The 20,198-nt window shown below is 37.0% G+C and overlaps 1 protein-coding gene across 5 annotated transcripts in view; it reads left to right on the top strand.

Moving 5' to 3' along the window:
• Positions 1-20,198, top strand: part of LOC126299084 (serine-rich adhesin for platelets-like) — a 197,311-nt gene that overhangs the window by 131,889 nt on the left and 45,224 nt on the right. For all 5 annotated transcript variants that reach the window (XM_049990754.1, XM_049990758.1, XM_049990756.1 and 2 more), the window contains one exon: positions 4,596-4,810. In XM_049990754.1, coding sequence (XP_049846711.1) covers positions 4,596-4,810 — 215 coding nt within the window. The remainder of the gene's footprint in view (positions 1-4,595; positions 4,811-20,198) is intronic.

Here is a 20,198-nt window from a genome sequence, read left to right as displayed (position 1 = left end):
CCTCCCCCTCTCTCTCACTCTACCCCACCCCCCTCTTCTTCTTCATCATCTTTTTCTTTGAGAGCTCATCACCACTGCTCACTGCCCTATATGGTACTTTGATAACACTGCATACCATTGTAAAACATGCTCTTGTTGCCCTAGGATGTTCCTGTTGCCCTAGGGTGATCATGTTTGCACTTGGCACCATACTGTTCGTAAGGTTTTCACAAAATTCCGCACTGGTGTTCCATTTTCCTCCACTCTGCCTTTCACTGTCTCAGGTGGTGATAGCACCTTCCAACCCTACACTACCTTTTATGGCGAGAATCCTATACTCTCTTGCACCTTTGAATTGTACACTGGTGCTGTTTAAAGTAACAAGAGTATCCCAGTCATTATGACGACTCAACAACTCCCCTATTGTTCTGTGCACCTGTTCCATTCTTTCATTTTGTTATTGTCCTATTTACGAATTCTTAATGAATGACCAAAGTTGCTTTGTGGATTCTGACATGAAGTGATAACCTCGATCTGTGGTCGGGGTTTCTCTTGTACCAAATTTCAATGACAAATTATTATTCGATGCTTCTGCCACCATTGTGACTAGCTGATTGGAAATACACATAAGTGAAAAAGTGAATGATTGCCATCAATATGTACACTGTGTAGCACTATAGCTCTCCACTGATGGCAGAACATTATTCATGGTTTTCGGATGACCTGACGACACCTTGCACGAACATTATTACAGCATCCAATTGTAGAACTGCAATTGCATCTAACATGTATGTGATTCAGCTGGTTGTGAAGACACACTTGCAACTTTGGCCACCACAGCAGGAACACTCACTCATACTCACATGTACACAATTCACTTCAGGATTTTGCAGTGTACAGGGTGTAAATGACAATTGTTTAGAATTTACTGCAGTGGGGTGGAGGAAGTCAAGCTGAACAATGTTATACAGGAGACTTTTGGTCAGGTTGGGAAAGTACCTCAAAATGGTCTACAAAAACTACCTAAGCTACAGCAGATGTGCATTGCATGAGATTTTCGTATTCATTCTCTCTCTACTCACAAACTATTAGTAGTAAAGAAAATATGAATATAATCGTTTTTGTGGTAAATTTACTGTTGTTCAATTTTGTACTGGGATATGTTTTCACAGAATGCCATAGTTATCAAATTATTCAAGAAAATCATGCAAAAGTGACCTTCAGGTACACACCCTAGCACCCCCAATCCCCTCAGGTCAGGGCTTTTAGTACATTTTCCATAGCATTCTCTCCTACAGCTGTAAAAAATGTGGAACCACACAAATTATTTTCCGTATTAAATCTTTTTTGGTCTTCATTGAATGGGCTATTATGCCACCAGCTTAGTTAATTATTTCATTAACATTATTAAACATGCCTGTGAGGGTAATGAAGGAAAAATGACTTTTGTAAATATTACACAAAAACTAATTACGTTGACAACTCGATCCATGCCTAACCTTTACAAGCACTGTAGTCTGGAGGCCATACAAGCAAAACAATTTAACTTTTAATTATATGTTGTTAAAATTCACCCAAAACTTACACAAGCATCAGTTTTACAGTTTGTAAGTGCATGACTAAGCAGTTGGGGGTTAACAGTTGAATCAATGAAGACAAAAAAGTCAAATGAGAAATAATCCATATAGTTGCACATTTTTCTACACCCCCACTCTCTCTCTCTCTCTCTCTCTCTCTCTCTCTCTCTCTCTCTCTCTCTCTCTCTCTCTCTCTCTCTCTCTCTCTCTCAACTTGAAATCCGTATCCTCTAGGAAAAACGTACACTAGTAAAAACTAAATTCAGTTTCCTATGTAAAAGGTCCTATTTATTTTTTTCTGTAGGACTAATAGTTAGCACTTATGGAGTGAAAGAATATGAAAATTCCACATGATGTACATGCTCGTTAGCTTAGATGGTTTTTGTAGGCCAATTTGAAGTACTTGCTGACTTGATAGACTAAAAGTATCCTGTACAAAATTGTTTGACTCCATTTCCTCTACGCTACTGTGGTACACTGTAAAAAATATCATTTACACGCTGTTGTACGACAAGGTACATCAGTAAAGATAAAATTTTCACATGTGTACGTTATAGTAAGAAAATGAATTTGAAAGTGATACTGTTTGATAATGGACAAAATGAAATTGTAGAAAAGGGCAAACTAAAACCAACTTTACTGTCCTCAGTCATTTCTAGCTGTATTCATACTGTAACACCGAATCTCTGACTAGTGTGCCTTATGTGCCATAGATGCCTTTTTATGTGGAAGTCCAGTATGTTTTAGAAATTTCTCTGATCACAAGAAATTCACTAGCAAAGCTGTAATTGTAAAGATGATAAACTTTGTTTGTGATGGAATCACAGTACTGCTGTGAACTCTTCTGAAGCAGCAGATGTAAAAGAAACTGTTCCCACTTTGTAGATACACCATATCATCACAAACTACTATATGGTGCAGTGAATGTATAAATGACTCTGCTCCGTACATGAGACATAGTTACAAAAATTGACAACTTATTGTAAGTGATCATCTGATCCATTTGCAGTGTTCATCACACACAAATTCAGTTTGATTGGCATATGGTGGACTGCAATTATATCTGATTTAAATGAAGTAAGAATAGTGAAGTCCTTCTTAAACACTAGAGGCTGTAAATATAGGTGTATTTAATTTGTTAGGTTAAAGACTATGATTTTAAAGGAAGCTTTCCTTTTCTGTTGTCATTACTTGGGGGTAATATTTGTTCTAAAGCTGTGTTTATTTGGAAAAATATTTTGATGATACTGCAAGCTTATTTAAAATACTGGAAATGAGATACAGTAGTAATTGTGTAGTAAATTTTATGTAAAATTTTACAGACAAATGTGTGACTGGGATTTATGCCCATAAGTTTTTTGTGACAGAAGTTCCAGCTAGTTGGTTTGCCTGATTTAATTTACACAAGTGGTACAGGTACCCAATCTTGGATGTATTCTATTCCAAACGTAAAACTTTGGGATTAAATTTCGAATCTTGTGTGAAGTAGAGTAAGATGAAGCAACAGAAAACATACTGTGTGAACTAACTACATTGGAACAAGCAGAATTCAAAGGTGTGTTTGATAAATTAACAAAAACTACAAAAAGTTTGCTTATCATGAAACACAAAGATCCCAATCAGAAAGGGTTTGAGGCTTCAGCTGAGACATGGTACCCAAGGAATGTGATTTTAAGCAACAGTGAAAAATGTATGCAAATTGAGAAGCTTTTATGTTTATCAAATGGAACATTAAATACAGTGCCTAGCGGCTGTGAGTATTTAAAGAAATATGTGTTGCGTGCATCTGAAACACAACAAAAATTTGGAGCACGAATTGTTTTGCCTGCCATTCCCAGTGAGCATGAACTCCTTGAGTTCATTGTGGACATGAGTGTACAATGTCGACAGGTGTAACGCTGAGATATGTGTATTATTTCCTTTTCAGTAAAAGTTAATAAATATGTTTAATATAAGTTCATGAATGAGAGTAGTGAAACAGAAGTTATCAAGTACAAGCTGTAACATACTTGAGTAACAGGGAAATTTCATGTTCTTTTAAAACTATATCGAATCAGTTTTAAAAAATTAAATATTTATGTGACAGAAATTAGGTGCAAATATGAAGGGGAGAAAAATTCTGCGTTTTCATTTCCCTAGCCATTTACTGTTCAGTAATAAATAAGAATTTCAATTACTGAATATTACAACATTGAAAAAGAACTTTTAATATGTAGTACTTCAACTGTTTGACACGTCACACAATAATTTGGATGATGGAGGTAGAATGATAGCACAATGCAAGAGATTAGATATCTAGCAATAATTGTGCCACAAATTTGTGATGGTGGTGCATATTTGTTCCTATAACAATTTGAGTGCATGCTGTATGGTGCCCAGTACTACATAATTAATTTTCAGCAACCCTTTAGTGTACTGGAATGAAAGTTCCATTCCGCAGCAGAGTGTGCACTGATATGAAACTTCCTGGCAGATTAAAACTGTGTGCCGGACTGAGACTCGAACTCGAGTCTCAGTCCAGCACACAATTTTAATCTCCCAGGAAGTTACATTGAGTCTACTGATGTGCATTGATAATGGGTTTAAGTATTTCATTCTCCTTTGCTCAGATTGCTGTATTTAGCAATTGTCAATCCCAAAATAATATGGATATTTGCTGTAAATACACTTTTGCTTAACTACTTTTCTTCATACATGTGCCTTTTGACTAGCAATTGTCTGCTGTTTCTTCTGTACAGATTTCATGCAATTTCCAACTACCTTATAATTTATATGAAAGAAGTACTTTCTTTACATTTAATATTGATGCCAATGCTTTCGTGCTGTATTATGTTAACTTTTATTCATGGTTGTCGCACATGGGCATCACAGATACCTTAGAGAGGAACTGAGGTCAGTCCAAGTTTCCTCTGATTTTGACATAGATAATTTGCAAGATTTAATGTACTATACAGTTAATGTTCAGTCTGCGTATGAATGTGAAAAAGTTTAGTCATGCTGAAAGCCTGTTCAAATATTTACAACTGTCTATTGAAACAGGCACACCGTGAATGTTGTTCTACGCAAGCAGTGGCCTGGAAGTTCAAGAGCTACAAAAACACATTTGATTGTTAGCTTGAAGAGATGTTCATCGTTACTCACGGGATCTGATGCTCACATGTGCCATATTCTTTCTGAAATGGTGAACAAGCCATGGGCTCATCCTTTACTGCGAAAAGTCATGGAAGAGTCTGAGTGTATCACTGAAGAGGAAGGTGAGCATCCAGAACTGAAATTAACATAAAACATTCATCAGTCACTCAGAATTATGTTATTAGTATATATGATGACAGCAGGTCATAAACTGAGCTGTTTACCATGGAGCTTGTTACAATGAATCTGTTAAGATATACAGATGATTAACCATTAAGTTTTTATATTATATTCCAAGGTTTCATTTAAATTAAGACTTAAAAATCCATGCAGTTGTAGTGTTGGTTCTTAATATCATCATCATCATCATCATCATCATCATCATCTATGTAATGGACAAAGCTACTACCTATTACGACACACAATTAAGAAAATTTCAGCTGTTTGAAGCGAAATGCATGTCCTGTTTGTAGGTGGCAAATGATATTTCTAGTTTCCTCTTTTGTGGTATACCTTATGTACTTTACAAAGAAATGAGAATTTTTAATAAATAAAGTTTACAGACAACTGGTGGCGTAAGTTTAATGTAAAGGCCTTTACCAGATTTCGATACCATTAAGGTTACCTTCTTCAAAAGGAGGTACACAAAGAAGGTATCCTCAGTAATATCAAAACCTGCTTAAGGTTTTTACATTTAACTTATGCAATCCGTTTACTGTAAACTTTGTTTGTCAAAAATTTATTTAGTTCCTGCTATCAGCCATGTTTAAAATTGTGAAAGAAGAGTTAGTAAACATGAGGTGTATTATTTACACGGTATTGTTTAAGATACTTTTGAGTGTGAATATAACACCTTTCATTCCCAAACACAAGATGAGGCACCTAATGTTGCTTGTGTTGTCATAGTGAACATTACAGCTCAAAGTTATTGCTTTCTTTCTCTTGACTTACTTACATATGTGTATAGTGATGTTGACCCTTATACAGAACACTACAGTTCTACATTAAAACAATAACAATGAAGATATGTAATTAGCAGGTATGTTCTTCCAGTTGCATTGCATGAAATTAGTAAGAGATCAATTGTGGTAGCTCCTTCCCATAGTCATAGGGAGACAAATGTCGCAGAATACTGAGTCGGGGACTTTCGCATGCTGGATCATATGTGCGTAAATTTAAAATGCGATGAAATGCTTTGCATCATATTGACCACTACTGGAAGTATTGTATCAGCTATCGGATAAACTTATTTTCCCCACTCAGGTATATTAGTGCAGATAGCTATATTTTCTTCCCATATTAATGTAGCAGAAGTTTTAAAACTTTCACGTGCCCTTCCCTGTTGTGTTGTAGTAGTGCATATCAAATACCAGCAAAATTTTTGATGGAACATTTGGTGACATATGTAGATTATGTATGGCAGTTGGCATTTATAGATGTTTTTCTAATCTTTCAGTTTTCATTATCAGCACGACCAATGTTTTTGGGGTTTGATAGATTGTATTTTGAAATTGTTGGCTGAAGACATAAATATTTTCCATCAACATGAAACCCTTCAATATTTATGTATCTTACTAGTAGTTCTATATTTCTTGGTCAGTTACATGAACAATTGTGGTAGCTCCTTCCCACAGTCATAGGGAGACAAATGCCGCAGAATACTGAGTCGGGGACTTTCACATGCTCTTATTACACGATTTTCTTACTTGTTATTATATGTTGGCAATTGGGGAACAGCATCAACCGAGGTACACTGCTGGCCATTAATATTGTTAGGAAGGATACTAAAGAATGAAATTTCAGTAATGGGTGACATAATTTCATAAGAGATTCTGCAAATGTTCAAATTTTTTGAAGTACTTATTGTAACAGTGTCAGTTGCAAGTAGTCACACTAGATATCTAGTTCCAGTCACATGTAATGGTCTTTTTCAGATCTAAAAGTAAAACAAAACATTAATAAATAACTATTTTTGTAGATACCATAGATTGGAAACATTTAAAATTTAATGTTTTTAAAATTGTTCCTGAAAAGCAGATAATGTAGACTGACAGTATATAAAAGTTAATCATCATCATCATCATTTAAGACTGATTATGCCTTTCAGTGTTCAGTCTGGAGCATAGCCCCCTTATCAAATTCCTCCATGATCCCCTATTCAGTGCTAACATTGGTGCCTCTTCTGATGTTAAACCTATTACTTCAAAATAATTCTTAACCGAATCCAGATACCTTCTCCTTGGTCTGCCCTGACTCCTCCTACCCTCTACTGCTGAACCCATGAGTCTCTTGGGTAACCTTGCTTCTCCCATGCGTGTAACATGACCCCACCATCTAAGCCTGTTCGCCCTGACTGCTACATCTATAGAGTTCATTCCCAGTTTTTCTTTGATTTCCTCATTGTGGACACCCTCCTGCCATTGTTCCCATCTACTAGTACCTGCAATCATCCTAGCTACTTTCGTATCCGTAACCTCAACCTTGTTGATAAGGTAACCTGAATCCACCCAGCTTTCGCTCCCATACAACAAAGTTTGTCGAAAGATTGAGCGGTGCACAGATAACTTAATCTTGGTACTGACTTCCTTCTTGCAGAAGAGGGTAGATCGTAGCTGAGCACTCACTGCATTAGCTTTGCTACACCTCGCTTCCAATTCTTTCACTATGTTGCCATCCTGTGAGAATATGCATCCTAAGTACTTGAAACCATCCACCTGTTCTAACTTTGTTCCTCCTATTTGGAAGATCTTTAAAAAAGAACTAATAAATCTTTCACTATTAATGTTTTGTTTTGGTTTGGTTTATTTTTAGATCTGAAGATGCTGATTGTTAAATGTGATAAAAACTGGTTGTAAAGTGTGACTATTTCCAACTGATATGATAAATATTTTTAAATGAAATTTCACTTATTGTGCATATGTAGTACACTAGGAAGATTACACAATTAAATTTGTAGACAATCTGGGGTATATAACCCAGCAGATTGCGTCAAACTGAGCTCTGATGGCAGATTTAGGCACATTATTCCTGTCTACTTCAGCTCTAATGTAGATGGCGTTATGCCCATCTACTTTTTGCAGTTGTATGGAAATGCTAATCATTCGCATATTACAAGCATGTGGTACATTTCATGCCAAGTTGACTCTTTTTGCTTGCCATTTTCTTGGTGTTGCAGTTTTAATGACGTGCAGTGTATATATTTTGTAGTGTGATTTGTATTTGAGTGATCTCTTGGATCTCGTACTGTTTTTGTGGACAAGGATGTGTCTTGGCTACAAGGAAGCAGTATATCTAATATGTCTACGTAGTACTGTATGTTGTGTTGAGTCAAAGTACATGAAACTTACTGTACATTTTCGTATGTTGCTACTGTCAGACTAGATATTAAGTTTGCAGTAGAAATTTATTACTTAGAATAGGAAGTTGTTCAGAATGTTGAAAAGAGCAGCAAGGAGAATTACAGCCTTGTATCACAATTCTCTCTCTCTCTCTCTCTCTCTCTCTCTCTCTCTCTCACACACACACACACACACACACACACACACACACACACACACACACACAAAACCTATCTACACCTTCTCTCTTGACAGCTAACCATCTCCAATATTTCATTCTCGTGAACCTTCTAATGTTCTTATAAACTTTCCACTCAAATTAAGTTAGTATTACAGGAAATCTGTATTACAGTTTGACACACTGGCATTTTGCAGCCATCTGTTGATAATCTAAATCATTTTTCACTTCCATCACAGTATCATCTGCCTGTGAGTACCCGGAAGAATATACCATGTGTGTGTGCACTCAAATTTTGAAGACTTAGGTTTATTTGAGCAACTGCCAGTGGGCTCTTGCTTGGAATGTGGTGTTTGTTATTTGAGTAGCAAGAAGCAGCCAGAATATGTCAGGACGAATTTTTTGTCGCCCTCAAGCCAGAAGTTCATGTGCATAGCTGTCTTGAGAGTAGTAGGGTTGTCTCCATGTGACCTGTGTACACATTTTTGTTTTTTATTTTTCTATTTTTACTTCATGTACAGCTCTTACATCAAATGTAAGCAAACTGGATTTCTATAACTGGAAGCTATCAAGTAAATTAATATACATTCACATAATCATGGAAGACTAAATAATATGTTGTAGTTTCAGTTTTCTGATCTTACATTATTAGCAGGTCAAGCATTCATTGCCATGCAGAACATAGAAGTTATTTTTGTTGGTTTGCAAAGTTAGTTTGGCTTTTCTTAATGACCTAAAATAACCTCTCTTTCCTGCTACAATAGTCAATTTATTTGAAACAAAGTGCTTCTTTCCACACTGTTGGCTAGTTCCAACTATTTGCTCAGTTTCAAATGCACATGTTCATTTTCTTGTATGTATGACATTAACAGATCACTTATTATGCCACAATAAGGAATTAAACATGAGAGAATACTCAAAGACAGTTGTCATACTGAAAACCACACTGAAAAGCTTAATACCTGGTACTTCAGCGTGAATCTCGACACATGAATGTGCACTTTTATCTGAATTACCACTCCGCTGCAGAGTGAAAATCTCATTCTGGAGTAGTTTTATATCCTTATACACCTCACTTTTATCATGGTTTCATTAATACACACTAAAACAAGCATGGAAAAAAACTTTAGACCACATGGTCTAAGAGCTATTTCAGTAGTGCTGCTGCTCTGCGTATTTGACTGACACTAGACACTATGTAGGAATTCTGAAAATTTATTGAGGCAACAGATTAATTTCGACTTGAAATTGTGTATTTTCCTGAGCTTTAATATCTAAGAACAAGAATTATGCGTGATTCTGTACATAACGCAGCATGAGATAAGAGACTATTGACACTGTACTGTGTCTGGACTAATAACATAATACGTGTTGTGGTTGTTCTCTCCATCTAGCTCTGACGTTGTTGTCACTCAGAAAAGAGCAATAAACAGTACAAAGCCAACAGAAACGTAAAACAACTCTTTTTCCACTATTCACTTTTTTTCATTTCATACTCTACATATTGAGATCATCTTAGTCTGTTGGAAGTAACAGCAAAAAATTAAATGCCCATTCACAAAGTGCAAGACATAAAATGAATCGTTATGTTTATACAACAGAAATCCCGACTTCATAGAAATAGCCAGCCCTTTTCACCAGGGTATTCAAACTCAATAAAATACAATGTATTTTTCTTGTTGTTTAGACAGAATCTTAAATGTGTGTTGCTTTTCATACAGTAAAATTGCCGCATCAGGAATGATGTTTTAACTAATTCTTATTTGCTACTAAATCACACATTTTGCCAACAGTATTCCCATGTTCCTGCAAAATTATATTGTATGATACAATGCCGGATATGTGACATCATATACACTGAGATGCATAAAGCAAATCTCAGGACAAAATTCACTAAGAGATACAGGTGACTAATGAGTACAGATATGTTAAATATTTGACACATATGCATAAGCAAGCAAAGCCTCAGGTAAAAAGTTTCATTATAAACCCCTGCATCAATTTCAACCAAATTAAGTACACATACACCAATGAGCCAAAACATTAGGACCTCCATGATTACTAGCTTGTCTGTCTGTTTTTGGAATATAATACACCACTGATTCTGAGTATCAAGGCTCGAACAGTTTGTTGTTAGGTTTGTGGAGGTATGTTGCATTAGATGTCTATGCACAGGTCATGTGATTCGCGTATATAATGGGCTGCTGATTTGCATATGCGGTGATGGCACCCAGTAGCAACCCAGATGGTTTCAATAGGATCTGCATCAGGTAAATTTGGTTGCCGAGGCATCAACGTGAGTTCACTATAAAGCTCCTCAAACCACTGTAGCATGGTTCTGGCTCTGAGACTCTGACAATTGAACTACTAAAAGATGACATTGCCATCGGGGAAAACATCAAGCATAAAGTGATGTAGGTGGTTTGGAGCTCTCGGCGTGTATTCGATTACTATCCCAGGCCACATGCTAGCACAAGAGAATATCTCTCACAACAGAATACTGTTCCCACAAGCCTGCGTCCGAGTCACACTTCACATTTCAAGCCACCTTACACCACAATGACGGCATTTGTGGAGATGACCATTGACCTGGGATAGCTAAAATGTGAATCACCCAAAGAGCCGACACATTTCCATTGGTCGACAGTCGAATCCCAATGGTCTCATGCCCACTGAAATTGTAATTAATGATGTAGTTGGGGCAACATATGAACACACAGGGATGGTCTATTTTCGAGCTCTATGTTCAACAACATACAGTGAATGTTGTGTTTTGAAACACTTGTGTGTGCACCAGCATTGTGCTCTTTTGGCAAAAATGCCACAGATTACCATCTATCCTACTTTACAGAGCAGACAAGCCTCTGAACCCTACATTCTGTGAAGAATTGTGCATGTCCAATCTTTGAGCACCTAGTGTTAGTTTACTGTCCTCCTGTCTCTTTCCGTAGATGCTCACGACAGTAGCATATGAACATTCGACCAGCTTAACTGTTTTCGAGATACTCATTCACAGGCTCTGCATAACAATAATCTGTCTTTGTCAAAGTTGCATATCTCAGTGGATTTCCCAATTTGCAGCACATATCCCATTCATATCTGCTCCACTTACATACTTTTATTACAGCATTATGTGCCTGCAATGCTACTAGGCAGCATCCAATATTGTGGTGGGCAGTGGTCATAATGTTTTGGCTTATTGGTGTACTACTCACTATCTGGAAAGAAATGCTGTGGGGGTAAGAACCAGCAACCTACTATTGGGACAGGGAGAGGAAGAGAGAGGCAGATGGAGAGGGGGAAGGAAGAGATAAACAGGTGGAGAGGGAGAAGGACCAGGTGGACAGAGAAAGGAGGTACGAGGAAATGGCCAGATGGAGTGGTGGAAGGAGGGGAGAGACACGGTGGAGGGGGAGGCGGATAAGGACGACGGAGGAGGAGGAAGAGGAAGAGGAGATAGACAGGGGGATTGGGGGGAAGAGGAAATAGATTAATAGAATTGGAATAAATACATACCCAGGCACTGTCTGTTTTCAGCTTGTAAGAATAACAGAGACAAGGAATTGTGCAAAATCCTTGTGCATATGCTTTCTGTGTATGTGTGTGTGTGGAGGGGGGGGGGGGGGGGGGTTAGAAAAAGGGGATGCGTGAATGTGAAATGGGAACTACATATTTTGTTGCTTGATATCACTGTGTGCAATTGTGGGTGTTTTTTCCCCCCCCCCCCCCCATGATGTACATATGAAATTTCATCACATTATGCACTATGTCATTGTCATTTATCGCTGTGCCTTTCACATCATACCACACTTAATGTTTACATCACGTGCATAACTTCTCCGAAAAACATTTGGGGAACTAAAAGAGAAATAACAGTTCAGGTAAAACCGTTCCATTCTGTTAAACAGTGTGCTTGTTTCAAGTGATTTCTGGAAGTATTTTATGACTATTATGTAAATGCAGGCACAAAAATTCCAATGCACAAGATTAAGAAAGTTGCTTGATTCAGAATCGTAAACAGAAACAGATTGATGGTAGCACATTAATACATGGAAATTGCATTTTCCATTTTTAACTACCTCAATTTACACAAAAAACCATGTCCTTTTGTAGACCTTTGAGGCATTATTGTATCTAAGCTTGGCATTTACTTAGTATGCAAATTGTAATACATTAACTGCCAAATATGGTAGTTTAGTTTTGGAAGTAGTTTCTGGCAACTGCTCAAATAAAGTTAATATTTAGGGACAGTCAAATGAAAATGAGACAGATGGAAAAATGTAATTAAACTGTTTACAATTTCAAAGGTAATCACCATAACTGTTAATATACTTATCCCAGTGTGAGACAAAATGATCAATGGCTTACAGGAAAAATTTGTGTGGTTGCTTTCGGAACCGTCATTGTACTGGATGTGCACCTCTTCGTCCTAAGCTAATTGATGACCACAAATGTCATTCTTCAGGACTCCTAAAATATGGAAATCACATAGGGAGAGATTGGGGCTTTATGGAGGATGTGTCCATGTGGACACTTTGCAAAAATTGGAGTGCACCATATAGTCTAAGTACCCAGGAATGTTGATGGATGGCATCATTCTGTTGCCAGATAAGGTCTGCTCACATGTTGCCAGGGTTTCTAGGAAGCTCTTAGACATCCGCCTTACAATCCACATCTCCCTGTGTGATTTCCATATTTTTGAAGCTCTGAAAAGAGGCATTCGTGGCCATTGATTTGCTTTGGACCGAGGGGTACACATGCCTAGGTACAATCATGGTTCTGTAGGTAACCACAAACATTTTTGCATGGAGACCCTGACCGGTTGGTCTCACTGTGGTATAAACATCTTGACTGGTTTTGACTTGACTTGACTTGTAGGTAAGATATGTGTCATCCATGTCGTAGAAGTTGGCTGTAGTAATGGTGTAGCTCCATTCTTAATACCTGTAAACTTGTAAATGCACCACTCTAATTATGTGTTTGTGTGTGTAGACTGTTAATCCAATTTGTGTTTTACCTATGCAGTGAACTAAGTGTGACAATTTAAATGGCCAGGTAATGTACTATCGAAGTTCTATTTGAGTTCATTTGTTGTGCAGTATCCGTCGACAAAATTTAAGAAAAATGGGAAGTCTCTTTGTCAGTTTTTCTTCCACTCACTAAGTTTGTAAGTGTTGGCATCCATATCTAAATTACTAAAAGTCTAATTCTAGTGGTTTTAATTGAAAACCAGAATAATTTCCACCTGTGTGTGATGGTGTGTTCAAGAGAAAACACTGAGTTTCCTGACAGCTCAGTTTATTGTTGCTAATGTAATTCCCTGTTTGTAAGTGAAGACATCCACACCTGTTGCTGTGAGAGAAGTAGTACTAGCAGATAGCAGAGGTATACAGTTTTTATCAGTAAGATTATATTTACTGAGAAGTATTTGATGTACTGCAATCAAATATCTCTCTCTCTCTCTCTCTCTCTCTCTCTCTCTCTCTCTCTCTCTCTCACACACACACACACACACACACACACACACACACACACACACAAAGGCATAATAGTTGGTTTATACAGAGGGACCTGCCAGGATCTACAGACGAAATTCACATTATTCAAATTTTAATGCTCTCTGTTTCCTTGCTGAAAACGTGCAGAAAGTTCTCATCAGCAACAACTATTTAATTTCTAGAAGTAATGAGTTTTAGAGATAAAACACTGTTTGAAATTGTTTGCTGGAGGTAGTCTCTGATTTGATATAATTGCTGCAAAAGTGAAAATTTGAAGTATCAGCTAGGGAAATATTATAGTTTTCCTTTTTTTTCTTGTTTTTTAAGTATATAGTTTCTTGGACTCAACAACAGAGAATAATTGGAAAAGCAGGAAATTTGGGAAAACAAATTTCCCTAATCAGTTATTTATCTTTGGAGATTAACTTTTATAACAACACTGATCAGTTACATTCCTTCCACTGCATAAAAAATGGTGTCAGTGCCGCCATATAATTCCAGTGATTTCTTTGTGAAATGCAGTTTCTGACTTATTGCCTTTGTTCTTTTTTATATCTTTGCTCTGTTGCAATGTTATAATCTGCCCAACAACATTACTTCTCACTTAAACTATTGCAGTTTACACCATATTTAAAACTGTGTCACTAGAATGTTAATTGCCTAATATTTGTACCAATTGTTGTGAAAACAACAAAATTCATTTTCTTGAGGAAAATAAAACCTTGTTTCATAGAGCGCCTACCATCTAGCGCACGTTGGTCTATCAATTATTCAGATGATTTTGAAACGCATCCCTATTGGTCTTTGAACATTTTTAAACACATTCTTATTTCCGAATGAATCATAAGTTGGTATTTGAATGCGTGCATAGTGTACGCGATGTGTCTGCCAGGGGAATCCACCTACAAATAAACTTTCCTGCAGGCTAAAGGGGACGGGGCTATATGAGCCGAGCGGAATAAAGCCGAACGGGTGAATGTCAACTGCTGTTTGTTTATGTGATTGATTGCGAATGGCCAGCATTGTTATAATTTCTAGTGAAGTCCATAGATTCATACCACCAGTGTGGAAATAAACGACTAACAGAAATTTTTTGGCCAGATCGCTACACTAGAAAGGGCAAGTTGTACAGTCGCCAGCTAGCAGCCATTTGAATTCTATTCAGGGAGTAGTGTGGAAAACACGTTGTACGAACACGTAATAACACCTAACCTGAGAATAATCGCTGGATAACTAAATCGGTGATTCTGACAGGGTTAATAGAGTTAACTGGAGAATGAGTTTTGTCAGTGGTATGAATAGTTACAGAATTAGTGATGGGAAGATTGTTAGAATGAGGAAGGAGAAGAAACGGGGACATCACACAAATTATGGAAGAATATGATGATTCCAAATATATACAAAAATTTCACACTACTACTTTTTGATCTCGTGCTTGAGAAACTGGAATATATGAATGAAATGTGAAACAGTTTCCGAACATAAAGCTTTTTGCTTGTAGTAGGCCAAATACGCATTTCATATTGGTACTTCGCGAATTGTATTCTGTCGTATTATAAAAATGACCATTATTACCAAAACAATCTCACTTGGTGTGTGTTGCTGCAATATTAGAAAGGCCTATTTTCTTTTATCTAGTAGACAGTGACAAAATAGACACAATCAGATCGAGAAACCACACCAATCTTGGGTACTATTTGTATAAACAGCTTTTTCAGTATTAGATGACGACATTTCAATTTTTCATGTAGCAAAACATTTGACAAATTTTGATGAGGTAATAGATTCTTTTGCAGAAAGGAAAGCACGCCATGTAAAGCTGTAGCAAGATTAGACAGAAAAAAATACTAGGAGCTAAGGACTGAATAAATGTGTGTTGCTTGTCTCTTGTGTGTACTGCTTTTATGTATCCCATATTTAATTTTATGTCACACAGAACAGCAAGTTATGAGCTAATAGGCAATAAAGAGTCCAAAATTTCTGAAGTTCTTTTTCTTCCGGTTTCAAATAATTCTGTCCAGTATTATTTGCGAGGTGTGGTGTTTTTTATTATTATTAAAAAAAGGGGGGGGGCGGGTGTCAAATTGGCCAACTGGGAGCACGAGAGGCACCACAGGACATATAAATTTCCACTATCCTTAATATAGGTTGATGGCATCCATTAAAAAATATACACATTTGAGTTCCACAGTGCGAAATACAGTGACATACAGGAGAAGAATGCTGTGTGAAGAGGCGTGGCACTGCACTTGGGCACACTTAAGACCGAATAACACACGTCTTACATTTCCTTGAAGTCATATGTTTTATGCATCAGACTCTTCAGAAAGATGTGCACTACAAAATTAACATACTTTGGATATCTTTTTTAAGTCTGTCTCGAACGCTCTAGGGAAGTGGGCAGAGGGAGGGATGCCACCATCTAGTATTGCCCTGGTTCAAAATATCTTAGATCTAGGGCTGTTGCGCAGAGCAGTCTTAGTTATGGTGGGAGGGGGAGGGGAGTCTCCACGTGATCTGTGTTTCCATTTAGTGATTTTGCTGTTTCCTCTTCGTTTACTGCTCTCACGTCAAATGAAAAAAAGTGATTTCTGTGGCTGGGAGCTAAAATATGTTATAGGTTTCAGATTTTATGTTATTTCCACCTTTCTGATAGTTGAGAATTAATCGCCTTGAGAACAATGAAGTTATTTTTGTCGCTTTGCTAAATAAATTCAGCTTTTATTTATCTCTTTCGCTGAGGCAGCCAATTTATTTGAAATGAAGTATTAATTTTGACACTATTTCATCTTCTAGCTCGTACGGCATTAGGCCATAATGCCATAATAAAGAACCAAACATGAGATAATACAGTACTGGTACTCCAAGAAAATTTACATCCCAAATACCACACTGAAAAACTTAATATCATGTCGAGGTCTACTTCGTTGGGAATCTGTATATACAAATGTGCACTTTAAGGCGACTTATTCATTTCAGTATAGTTAACGAAATTCCGACACTCTTGGAGTATCCTCTGATGTCTTGTTTCTTTTATGGCATAATTTAAGATCATTTAATGTTTTAAACATACGGGCTTCATACGTCATCGTATCTGCATAAGCACGGTGACGCCTCTTATCTGGTGCTCTCTGGCAACTGCTGGATTAAATTTATTTCTAACTGATTGTAGGAAATGTCGTGAATTGTGGTTTGAAAAGCATTGTTTTCAAAGTAAATTTCCTTTTATGCTAGATGAACTATGTGCGAGAATGTACGATGAATTTCTTTAATCACAGAGCGTTTGTCTCTCATTTAAAAATCAACTCTTTGATGACAACCTATTCGGAAGAATTTCGAGCCCAGAACGACAGATTTATGTTGGTATTAAACATTTTACTGGCTCATTTGTGTGATGTGTCTTAAAGTGTAGAATGCACAAAAAGGTCAAAATTATATGTGAAAGCTTAGCTTCCCTTGTAGCAACTCTATCTATATTAATTTGAACCATTAACTTTTCCTGTTCATTTGTTTACGCTACTTAACAGTAATATTGCTATTGGCTGACTAAATCACCTGTCCTATGCTCTGAGTACCCGCTATTACCGGCTGGCGAGATCACGTGACATGAGCTATGACTGGCTTACAAAGTCGCATCACAAGTTTGATTTCAATGCTTCGGAAAGTAACATGCGGTGTCTGGTGGAATGCGAATGTATACTTTTTTAATATGAAAATATGCAGCGTACATGTTGTTGCACATCAAAATACATTCCAAAACATTTTTTTCCCCTCTGTGTTTAGTTTTCTAAAGTGCCAGAAAATTCTAAGCCATTCAAATGTTGGACAAATTTTACAGTTCGGAGGAAAAGTATACTGTCACTTAAAATGGAAAAAGTGTATCTTCACCCGGGAGAAAGTGCATGTTTAACCGGGAGATCCAGGAAAAATCCAGGAATTGTATTCCTTGTCCACGTATACACCCTGATTCAGTTTATGTGCTCTTTTTCCCGAGCTTTGTACTGAAATTTGATTTCTATGTAAGTATGATACTATTTGAAATTTCTGTATATTGTATTGGTATGTTTATTCAGGGTATAGCAACATGATTTTATCAACATATCCTTAAAAATCTTCTTTCTATTTCCCTTTAATTTGAATTAATAGTAACAACATGTTGGGTAGTGTGATATACAGGGTGTAAAGAGGAATACTTAATATTTCTGGTGGTGGTATGCAGGGTGGGCAGAAACAGTCTGAAAAGCTTAAAAGGGTGTTCAGAATAGGTTGTGCTGAGAAATAATTGTTAAGAAGAAATTCAATACATTGAGCCGTTTCCAATTTCATTGTCAAGGAAGTTGTCGGTTCATCATACACACAAATTCAAGAGCCTTCCAGATACATGCTGTGTCAGTTGTTCTCATAGAATAGATAATAGTGTAAGAGACTACTCAGCTGTTCACTTGGGTACAGTCCTTACTACCACCACATGTTCAGTTTTTATATCACCCTCTTCTCTGGTTTTAGGAAACTAAATGAAGAACACATTTGGCAACACTGTATCTGGCAGGCTGCCTGAATTTGCACATGTAACAACCTGTTTGGCTAACTTCAGTGCTAGGGAAATTGGAAGTGGTGTAATGTATAAATTTTTTCTTCTCAGTTCAACCTACCCTGCAACACCCTACAAGCTTTCCTGACTGTTCTAAATACTTCAAATAAAATATTATGTACAACATGTCCAATTCTTATTGGTTGGACAGAAGCTTGTAGGATGTAATCCAATCAAATACTCACAGAAGGTGTTAAGCTAAGGCAAATGAAAATTTCAAAGTTGATTTTCATAAATTCCGCCTCTGGCTTCAGTGCATTTTCAAATTCTCATGAAAACACCACAAGCAACTTTTCTCAGGTTGTCTTGAGTTCTTTTTTTAGGGCAGTACTATCCATAATCCAATCAATCAATTTCTCCCTTGTGTACACATTTTCTTTGTAGACTTTGCCTTTCAACAATCCCCACAGCCAAAAATCTAAAGGTGGTAAGGTCCGGGAATTGTGGTGACTAAGAACCATGACCATTTCTGCAATCCATTTTCTGGGAAATGTTAGGTTTAGATAGTGCATCATTGACAACTAAAATGTGCAGGAGGCCTGTAATGTCGGAAGAACATAACAGTCATTGTAAAGAAACCTCTTCCAATAATGCTGGAAGCTCATTTTCAAAAAAGTCTAGGTAACTGAGGCTCTATTAGATAATGAGGTAATGCAACAGGCCCAATCAACTAATTGTCAACCATACTACACCACACATTTACACAGAAGTATTCTTGAAAACTTGTCCCTTCAAAGGCACCAACTCGGTATTGAAACCTCTGTGAATGATAGGGATAGTGGCATGCATATGTAATGTTAGCCACAGTCCTGTTGTGGAACAGCAATATACATAGAAATTTTGTGTCGTTTCGAAAGATACATTCTATCGCCTGAGTAATGTGTTCTGCTTCAGCTGCACATTGTTCCATTTGCATGCTTAGAAGAAATATGACTGCTAGGTACTGAGTCAGTCTCGTGAAACTAGAAATAAACCCTCTAAGTCTGGTACTTTGCCGTTAGGAAGTCATATATAGTTACTCCATGTAGCAGTAGCGGGATTTCCATTACAAAACCTGTACACAAATACCATACAGCATACTCACCATTGGTAAATATGTGCAACATGCTTAAGCAATATAAATTGGCCAACAAATTGCAATAATAATCACATTGAACAAAGTCAGTTATGTAAACCCAAACATGACTTCAAAACAAAAATGAGAGTTGATAAACACAAATCAATTGGAATACTGACATGTAAAATTAAAACTTATCTCTGTAACAAATAAAAATTGGACACACATTAGAATATATTATTTGGATTAGTCTATAATACCATTTCCTAAAATGTACTATTCCTCCTCCAACAACTCGTATTTCTTGGAAATACTTGCTGTCCTTCAGGGCTGTGGGTGGTGCAGCCTTATGTTTATCAGCTGGGTAGATGTAGTGTATGAAAAGGAAACAAATTACCGAGTGCATCTCTCACCTTCATTTTTTCACCGGAGCACAGAACAGAGTGTCAACGTAATATGATAACTCTACCTAGAGTACATGAAACTTGCCAAACCATGGCTGGTGGTAAGGAATTCCTGCAGGAAGTCATTTTCCTGCATAGGCCATTTTGATTTGTAATAACTACTTCGTTTCACTATTTAAAAATTAGTTAATTTGCTCCTCTTGGGTCTTTTCAATGTACATATCAGTAAAAGGATTTTAAATGCATATAGCACACACATCTGTGTGAAAGAAGCAACATGTGATGGCCTCCTTAATAAGCATTTAGTACAGCCACAGTAGTTACAGGCACAATTACATGAAATCCATTTATAAACAGAAAGAAACCTGACTCTTATGTGGGTTTTGTCACTGTTCCAGCATACAACAAATGAAAATACATTAGTGTAACTATTTAAAATGGAAA

This window comes from Schistocerca gregaria, chromosome X, assembly GCF_023897955.1.
Source record: "Schistocerca gregaria isolate iqSchGreg1 chromosome X, iqSchGreg1.2, whole genome shotgun sequence".
In the NCBI taxonomy this organism is placed as follows: Eukaryota; Metazoa; Arthropoda; class Insecta; order Orthoptera; family Acrididae; genus Schistocerca; species Schistocerca gregaria.
This window is presented reverse-complemented; position numbering and strand designations above follow the sequence as displayed.